We start from the raw sequence: 10,198 nt of genomic DNA, 5'->3' as shown, positions 1-10,198 counted from the left end.
TCAAGTACATTCCCTACTTGTCTCCACCAAGAAGAATCGGAGAAAACGCACTAAGAGCCTGATTAATGTCTTGGTTCGGAGCTGACCTGTGACACCCGAATCCCGCATCCCGTGAACAGGATATGCCACATGGACAAAAACCAATAAAATATAATAAAACCAAAAGTACGGGAATTAAAAATTGTTTTTAAATACAAACACGCAGCAGAATAAAATCGTCACATGTTTCTCGAAAACAACAATGTCCAAACACACAATTAAACATAACCGTTTCCACGCGGAACCTTGTTCCACAAATCAAAACGTACAAAATAGGATTAGTTATCCGTACATAATGATGCCTTCACAAGTCGTCGCCGTCCAAAGTGCGCTACTCGTGCTCCTCGGGATCTGAAAAATTCAACAACGGAGGGCTAAGCAAAAAGCTTAGTGAGCGGCTCGGGTTGAGCCCGGAGAGCCCATTCTCATGGAGAACGGTGCCAACTAATCTCTCAATACAAGAATTTCCTTTTTTATCCATTTAATTTTTTCTCATTAATCCTTTTAATACATTATCATTACCCATACATTTTCGATACCTGATAGTACTGACTCAAGTCGTCTACCGGCACCATCATCGTCATGGCTGTTTGCTCTGAAGTTCTCCTCTGTTTCATGATCTGAAGCAGCTCGTTCAAGCACCAGCTCGAGGAAGCGTAGTTCCTGGAGGGAACGAGGATAGCTATCATCGACTCTCGGATGGCTTGTATAATTTCAGGGCCTATAGAACGACTTCTCGCTATTCCATTGTCTTTGAATGTAAAGATTCCTTTATGTTCGAATTCAGCGTGAGCGTGGAACAAAAAGGTTCTTTGGACATTTTCAGCGCTGAAACTCGGAATGACATCATATGTCAAATATCAAAAATAAGAAGAAGAAGCCATTCGTTTATATTTCTAAAGAGCAAATTTTGCAGGGCAGACCATTGAATGTCCTTGAAGAACAAGGAAATAAGGTGGAAGGGGACGCTCGGTTTTACGGTTTTCGTAGAATGCCAGAAAAATGATAAAACTCTGGATTGTGGCAGATAATTTGTGAGATGCAGAATTGGTAATGATGTCATCACAGACAAAGACTTTTAAGAATCCCCACAAACAGCAGGGTGGTTGAGGCAAGGGGTGGGCACGGATCGGATATCCGGGAAAATCGAGAGATTTGGATTTTGATCTGGAAGGTTCGGGTATTTAACTATAAGATTTGTATCTGTGATTTGGTAGCTACGAGAATCCAGGATACGAGTATCCGGAATAATGGTCGGACATTCGCGAGTATCCGGATCCAGATTTATTTAAGAAAAACAACATTACTCATATATAAATTTTTCAAAAAATGAAGATATATTTATAAACATTGATGAATTATTATGATAAAATATATGAGACAAAAGAAATAAATAATAATAAATTTAATTTTTTTGAATTAACATTAAAAAATATGAAATTATTTAATCTAAAATAATTATATTTTATAAAAATGTTATATAAATATAAGATATAGTTATTTATAATCATAATAGTCGGGTACCCGCGGGTATACGGTTTTAAAAATTCTATTATCCGAATCTGGATTCGGATTCACGGGTATTGAAAAATCGAGATTTGAATTTGGATTTGAAAATTACGAGTACCGTAAAATCGGATATTCGTGAGATGAGTATCCGACGGATACCCGATTTTCGGATACTTGTGCCAACCCTAGTGGAGGCAACATCAGATGGTAATTGGTGTCTGCTCTCACCTCGGATTTCTGTGGGTTGTGTTTTCCTCTGAGCTCGTGCGAGTTCTACAGGTCTTCTTACCCTCCGAAACTTCCTAGGAACCTCCTTGGGGTGTCCCTCTTCGATTTCCCGAGCTCTCTTTACCTCAGTTCTTCCTCAATCTCTCTCCCTTTCTCCCTTTTTCAAAAATCTGGTTTTTTAGTCGAGATGGTTTTCTTCCTCTTGTTGGAGCCGATTTATCAGCCGTTTCAGAGACCAAATCGACCAAAACGCGGCCTGGGGGCCAGTCTGTGTCTGGCACTACACGAGAGTGGCGGCTGGTGGCGCGTGGGGACAGATTGTCGCACAATAATCGGAAATTTCGGTCACTTTTTCCCCAATTTCAGGCCGTCCGTTCTGATGCTTGTCTGTCCGTTCTGTTTTGCGAACGTGCAGACCGCCCTGTCTGCATCCTGATCCATCCGGTCTTGACCAATTTTTCATCTTTTTCTCCGTTTTTCGCTAGACCGGTCGGTCTACCTTTGGACCGATCGGTCTAGACCCTATTTCCTTTGTTTTTTCGACGTTTTCGACGCGTTTGAGTCCCGTTGATCCCTTGGTTCGATTTTTATGCCAATCACCTTATATTTTAGACTTGTTTTACCCTATTTTATTCCAGAAGTTAATTTAAATAATTTATTCGGGAATCGGGGTATTACAAATCCTCCCCCCTTAAAATGAATTCGTCCTCGAATTCTGAATTGTTTAACATCCATTCGAAAGCTTTCCTTAAATTCCATAAAAGTTCATCACAGTACAATCTCGCTCGTCCAGACGTTTACAACACTTAAATAAACAGATGGGGATAAGTCTTACGCATCTTCTCCTCGGGTTCCCATGTCATGTCGGAAACCCCTTGACTTCTCCATACCACTTTGACGAGCGGTATTTCCTTGGTTCGTAGCTTTTTGACTTTCCGGTCCACGATCTGTAGTGGTTCGTCCCGAAAACGCATAGCGCTGGTGAACTCCAATTCCTGCGGTTGTATCACATGGGATGGATCTGCCACATACTTCCGCAGCATTGATACGTGGAATACGTCATGCACGTTTCCCAACTCTGATGGTAGTCCAAGACGATACGCTACAGTTCCCACTTTTGCAATCACCGGGTAGGGTCCGATGTATCTCAGCTTCAGTTTTCCACCTTGTCCAAACCTCGCATGCCCTCGCATTGCCTGAACTCGGAGGAAGGCTTGGTCTCCTACTTCCAAAGTGAAGTCCCGCCTCCTCTGATCCGCATAAGATTTCTGTCGGTCTTATGCGGTCTTCAGGTTAGCGTGAATCTTCTGAATCACCTCCGTCGTCTCTTCAACGATTTCAGGTCCGAAGGCTCTGCGTTCTCCGATCTCGGTCCAGCTGTGGCGTCTTACATGGCCTCCCATACAGTGCTTCATACGGTGATACCCCAATACTCACGTGATGACTGTTGTTGTATGCGAACTCACACAACGTCATGTACCGATCCCACCGAACTCCCCAATCTAGTACACATGCTCAGAGCATGTCCTCCAAGGTTTGGATGGTTCGTTCCGACTGGCCGCCAGTCTGGGGGTGATACGCTGTGCTCATCTTCAACTTCGTACCCAACGCTCCCTGTATATCCTTCCATAGACGAGATGTAAATCGAGCATCTCTATCGGATATGATTTCACTTGGCACTCCATGCAGCCGTATGAGCTCATCGACGTATATCTGTGCCAATTGCTCGATCGTGTACTCCTGTCTGATAGGGATGAAGTGAGCGGATTTCGTCAATCGGTCCACAACTACCCAAATGACATTTTTCTTACTCGGGGTAAGTGGTAATCCAACCACAAAATCCATCGCAATAGAATCCCATTTCCATTCCGGAATTTCCAACGGTTATAGTTTACCACCCGACATTTTTCGTTCCGCTTTCACTTGCTGACAGGTAAGGCATCTTGCTACGAAATCAGCCACATCCCTCTTGATTCCCGGCCAGGTGTACCACCGTCGTAATCCTTGGTACATTTTACTCGCCCCGGGATGTATAGCTAGTCTGGACTGATGTGCCTCCGATAATATCTCCTGTCTCAACACATGGTCATCTGGCACACATAGTCGGTTACCCAGTCGCAATGCTCCTTTCTCATCGATACGGTATCCCTTACGACCGTACTCTTCTATACTATCCATGTACCGAGCAAGCAAAAGATCATTACGCTGTCCAGCGACCGCTCGTTCTGCAAAGGTCGGGGTTGGTTCCACCGGTGTCAAGGTCAAATGTCCCAGCATAGCTACCAGTTCGGAAGCATTGTTGCGGGACGACATCACGACACGGATGACAGAAAAAATCTTCTTCCGACTGAGAGCGTCAGCTACCACGTTAGCCTTTCCCGGGTGATAAGCGATCTCTAAATCATAGTCGGCAATGAGTTCTAACCATCGCCGTTGCCTTAAGTTCAAATCTTTCTGGGAGATTACGTATGTCAAGCTCTTGTGGTCAGTGTTAAGCTTAACCTTTTCCCCGTACAAATAGGACCTCCAGATTTTCAAAGCATGCACTACTGCCGCTAACTCCATGTCGTGGGTCGGGTAGTTTTCCTCAAGCTTTTTCAATTGCCTCGATGCATATGCAATGACGTGCCTCTCTTGCATCAAGACACATCCTAGTCCCTGTTTGGAGGCATCAGTGTAGACTTCATATAGTATTCCCGGGCGCAGCAATGCCAAGATCAGTGCTGAGGTAAGTCTCCGTTTCAGTTCTTGGAAGCTTTCCTCGCACTCCGTGGTCCATTCAAACTTAATGTTTTTCCCGGTGAGCTTCGTCATAGGTCGGGCTATCTTAGCAAAACCTTCCACAAATCTTCGGTAATAGCCAGCGAGACCTAGGAAGCTTCTAATTTCGGTTGCAGAGGTCGGGGGCTTCCAGTCTATGACCGCCTCGATCTTAGCCGGATCTACATGGATTCCCTGCGCGGATACCACATGTCATAGAAATCCAATCTCCTGCAACCAGAAGCTACACTTGCTGAATTTCGCATACAACTTATTCTCCTTTAATCTCCAAAGTGTTTTCCGCAGGTGATCCTCATGAGTCTGGGGGTCTGGCGAATAGATAAGAATGTCATCGATGAATATGATGACAAACTCATCTAAGTAATCCATGAATATGCGATTCATCAGCTGCATAAATACTGCGGGAGCATTTGTGAGTCCAAATGGCATGACCACAAACTCAAAGTACCCATATCGAGTTCAGAATGCCGTCTTCTGTATATCCTCGGCCTTAACCCAAATTTGGTGGTATCCCGATCGCATATCGATCTTTGAGAACCATTTAGCTCCCTGAAGTTGATCTAGCAACTCATCAATGAACAATCTCATGCTCCCATCTTTCTTCTTCACGAACAACACCGGCGCTCCCCAGGGCGAGACGCTAGGGCGTATGAATCCCTTCTCCATCAATTCGTTCAATTGTTCCTTCAACTCTGCCGTTTCTGTCGGTGCCATCCGGTACGGAACCTTGGTGATTGGTTCAGTACCCGGTAGCACATCAATGGTGAAATCCACCTCTCTGTTTGGCGGTAATCCCGACAAATCATCGGGGAAGACGTCAGGAAACTCTCGAGCAATCGGAGTATCCTCTACTTTGTGTTCCAGTTCCTTGGTAGCGGTGATGACTACCAGAAATGCTTCATTCCCCTTTTTGATCATCTTTTCGGCCTTGAGTGCCGAAATGATGGGGTTTGTCGATGGTGCTCCTCTTCCCCGAAATTCGAACCCACCGCTTGCATGCATAAACCATATGGTCCTCTTCTGACAATCAATCTGAGCTCGGTGCTTCGACAACCAATCCATGCCCAATATGATGTTATAACCGCCAATCGGTACCACTATGAGATCTGCGGCCAAGTTACGACCACAGATGTCCAGCGATACATCTCGTAAGGTCCCATGTACCGGGAGTGTCTCTCCCGATGGTGTGCGAACAGTAAAGTCGCTCTCCGTATCTATTCGCTCCATACTTAGTTTCTTTGTTTTTTCTAAGCTCAAGAAACTGTGAGTAGCCCCAGTATCAAACAATGTATAGCACTCAGCATCGCAAAGGTGAAGGGTACCTGTGATAGCGGCAGCTTCGTCATCCTCGAGATTGATCTCCTCCTCCTATGCCTCTGTCTCAGCCTCAAGAGCATAAACTCTCGGAGCTGCTCCAGCCCTCGATGGTGGTCGCGGCTGTCTGGCTACAGGCAATGCATCTGTAGGTGCGATGCAATTGGCCGCAAAGTGTCCCGGCTGTTGGCATCGAAAACAGGTCAGTGGTCCCCGGTAAGGTGGTGGTGGCAGCGGTAGCGCACCACTAGCAGGTGCTTTCCCCTTGTCCCGTGACTGGCTGCTCTGACCTACCTGGCTGGTCTTTCCCGGAGGTCGGGTGTTGGAGAATCGCCTGATAGGGCTCCGATCTCGGATGCGCTCCTCCTTCTCTTCCCTTTCTCCTCGCTCTGCCTTCACCAGCTGGCTGATGTAGCGACTGAGCGTGGGGTACTCGTGGAGTTCTATCTTCCTGTGAAGATAGGGTCGTAGTCCGGCAATGAACTTCTGGATCTTTTTGCTTTCCGTAGGTACCAGATGTCCTGCATAGGTCAGCAAACAAGTGAACTCCGCTTCGTATTCGCGAACTGTCATGTTCCCTTGCTGCAGCTGCAAGAATTCCATAAAGCGGTGTTCCTGGTCCTGGTGGTTGTAGTATTTGTGTTCCAATTCCCCCTTGAACTCCTCCCAGGTAAAGCAGTGCCCCTCAGGCATTTCCTGCACCACCTTCTCCCACCAGTGTCGAGCCTGCCCTGCCAGGTGATGGCTCGCTATCATAGTTCGGTGGCGATGAGGGCATAGGACATATTCCAAGTCTCGAGTAATGGTAGTTAACCACTCTTCTGCAGCTTCCGGACTCAGTGAGCCTTCGAAACGCGGAGTATGCATGGCTCGCAATTCCCGGATGATAGGAAGATACTCCCTGACCATTGGGTCCACATGTGGTGGTGGAGGTAAGTCCTCCCCCCTTGGCTCCAGTTCCCCCGCCGGTGGTGGAAGCGGGATATGAGCCCTCAGCGTTTGCATCATCGCCCCTTGGAACTCACGCAGCTCGTTCCTCAATTCGTTCCTCATCTCTTCTTGAAACTCCTTGAATCTATCAGTACGGGGGTCATGGTTGGGTACGCTGTTGTCTCCCGTGATTGACCAAGTACGTCGTGGCACTATTTCATTGCATCACGTGGTTGTACTTAGCAAACGACGACTAGTAAAACATCATTGTATACGACATTTGTAAAACAGTTTTCTTTTAAAATGATTATCGAAATACACTTTTCAGTGTGAAAACCTTAAGGGTATGAGTCGTTCTTTCCCGTGGATAGAACGTTGCTCTGATACCAAAAGTTATGACACCCGAATCCCGCATCCCGTGAACAGGTTATGCCACATGGACGAAAACCAATAAAATATAATAAAACCAAAAGTACGGGAATTAAAAATCGTTTTTAAATACAAACACGCAGCGGAATAAAATCGTCACACGTTTCTCGAAAACAACAATGTCCAAACACACAATTAAACATAACCGTTTCCACGCGGAACCTTGTTCCACAAACCAAAACATACAAAATAGGATTAGTTATCCGTACATAATGATGCATTCACAAGTCGTCGCCGTCCAAAGTGCGCTACTCATGCTCCTCGGGATCTAAAAAATTCAACAACGGAGGACTAAGCAAAAAGCTTAGTGAGCGGCTCGGGTTGACCGCGGAGAGCTCATTCTCATGGAGAACGGTGCCAACTAATCTCTCAATACAAGAATTTCATTTTTTATCCATTTAACTTTTTCTCATTAATCCTTTTAATACATTATCATTACCCATACATTTTCGATACCTGATAGTACTGACTCAAGTCGTCTACCGGCACCATCAGGTACCATTCCTTTCGGTATCATCTAGTACTGACTCACTTCGTCTACCGGTACTAGACTCTACCCTACTTCTCTATAATAGTACTGACTCCACTTCGTCAACCGGTACTATTATAGAGACGACCACTCAGATTCACCGGTACTGACTCCACGCCGTCAACCGGTACTGGCTTCACTACACATTTCCATAGCGGTTCTGACTCCACTTCGTTGACCGGTACCGTCACGAAAACGTCCACCCAATTACACCAGTACTGACTCCACATCGTCAACCGGTACTGGTATTACATTTCGGTAATAGTACTGACTCTAAGTTCGTCAACCGGTACTATCACCGAAACCACACATCCTCCAGTGCTGACTCCAAGTTCATCAACCGGCACTGGTTCTATATCCACACATCCCCGTACTAGTACTGACTCACATCGTCAACCGGTACTAAGTACGGGTTCCATTACTCATTCAATCACATGCTTTATCATAATTATATATAACCATTTACCCATATTACCCTTTCCGAGTTTTTCTCTAGATTTATCCTTCGTGTTCACTTCGGTTTGCGGATTAATACCTTTCCTTATGTGCATTTCTACCTTTTTCATATTCGTTCGACATGCTCATTTAATCCTAGTTCGTTTAATTACCATTTAACACCGTATTACAGTTTAATCCATTTGAATCTATAGTCGGGGTTACAGCCAGTCCATTCGGTCCACGTAGTAGACCGAACGTTCCAGCCATTTTGAGGTTTGTCTGGACCGGTCGGTCTACGAGTACACCGTCCAGTCCCCGCGTGTGCGCATCTTGTTTGGTTTTTAGTCTTGGACCGTCCGTTCTACCTGGTCCAGACCGGGCGGTCCAGCTCATTCGGACCGTCTGTTCTACGTGGTCTAGACCGGGCGGTCCAGCTCATTCGGACCGTCCGTTCTCCCTTGTTTCTCAGACCGGGCAGTCTAGGTCTTGCTAGAACGGTCGACCCAGCTCGTTCTACATGTTCGTTCTGTCTTATCCCAGATCGGACGGTCTACACATGCACACCGGACAGTCTGGGACCCAGGACTTCGTCTTCCTCACGAGATTCAGTCCGATCTTTCGCCATTTTTTGCCAAATTCTGATCTGATTTTAATTCTAATCGTTACCCACTCAATATTTCACATTCCTAGGTGCTTAACTCTTGCATAATATTTGGTCTACACCGTAAATCATGAAAATAGAATCTCACAAACACAATCCAAACCACTCACCTCGGATTTCTGTGAGCTGTGTTTTCCTCTGAGCTCGTGCGAGTTCTACAGGTCTTCTTACCCTCCGAAACTTCCTAGGAACCTCCTTGGGTTGTCCCTCTTCGATTTCCCGAGCTCTCTTTACCTCAGTTCTTCCTCAATCTCTCTCCCTTTCTCCCTTTTTCGAAAATCTGGTTTTTCAGTCGAGATGGTTTTCTTCCTCTTGTTGGAGCCGATTTATCAACCGTTTCAGAGACCAAATCGACCAAAACGCGGCCTGGGGGCCAGTCTGTGTCTGACACTACACGGGATGCTGGCTGGTGGCGCATGGGGACAGATTGTCGCGCAATAATCGCGGCCGAAAGGTGGAAGAAAGTCAGAAATTTTGGTCACTTTTTCCCTAATTTCAGACCGTCCGTTCTGATGTTGGTCCGTCCGTTCTGTTTCGCGAACGTGCAGACCGTCCGGTCTGCATCCTATGAAAACCCATTTTTGAAGTTATCAAAAATTTAAAACTCTTTGCTATCAGATCACCACTTTTATTTATTGTTTTAAATTAAATATGGCATTAATCAAATCAAACATCTCTTTACCTTTTTTTAGTTTTCATATGTATACACCTTCAAACCTACGATTGAGAAGATTAAGTTCTATCCGAGCTAGAAACATATATTATCTAGCGTTTTCTTAAAAGATATTAGGTTAAATTTTCTTAGGCAGCAAACATATATTAAAAATTATGAAAATTTTCATTTATAATATTAGAATTTACATGATTTATAAAACTATAGAAATTGGTTCTCCGTGGACATCGACATCTCATGGTAGATCACCATCTTATCCAAAAACTAATAGAACTTCAAATTTATATAAAAAAGAATTTAACAATTTCCAATAAGATCAGAGAAATATAGTTACTATATTCTAATATATGTTTACGTGGATTATTTCTCCAATGACATTCCGGTCTTTTTTTTTTTCTTGTGTGTGTGTGGGAATGCATTGTTTTCAATAAATACCGAACCGAGCGCACTAGTTGCCGCGTCACGTTATAAGGACCTAACCACATTTGTCTTTACATGTGACGACGAATTACCAAAACTATAACGAAAGTGGATGTGTATTTTTGTTTTTGATTAATTTAATTATATTCTGATTTATTAAAAAAAATTAATGTTTTATGTGTCCAATGTTCTCCCGACGACGTTATATTCTTCGGATGTCATTTTTCTGACAAGTCTTTTTTTTTTT

General features: G+C 44.6%; 1 protein-coding gene across 1 annotated transcript; it reads right to left on the bottom strand.

Annotated features, from left to right (window-relative positions):
• Positions 1-5,925: 5,925 nt before the first annotated feature.
• On the bottom strand, positions 5,926-6,924 carry LOC104799777. The gene has a single exon (XM_010522417.1). It carries the CDS (start codon positions 6,922-6,924, stop codon positions 5,926-5,928), a length of 999 nt encoding a protein of 332 aa, XP_010520719.1.
• Between the last annotated feature and the right edge of the window lie 3,274 nt (positions 6,925-10,198).

This window comes from Tarenaya hassleriana, unplaced genomic scaffold (genome assembly GCF_000463585.1).
Source record: "Tarenaya hassleriana unplaced genomic scaffold, ASM46358v1 Cleome606, whole genome shotgun sequence".
Classification (NCBI taxonomy): Eukaryota; Viridiplantae; Streptophyta; class Magnoliopsida; order Brassicales; family Cleomaceae; genus Tarenaya; species Tarenaya hassleriana.
This window is presented reverse-complemented; position numbering and strand designations above follow the sequence as displayed.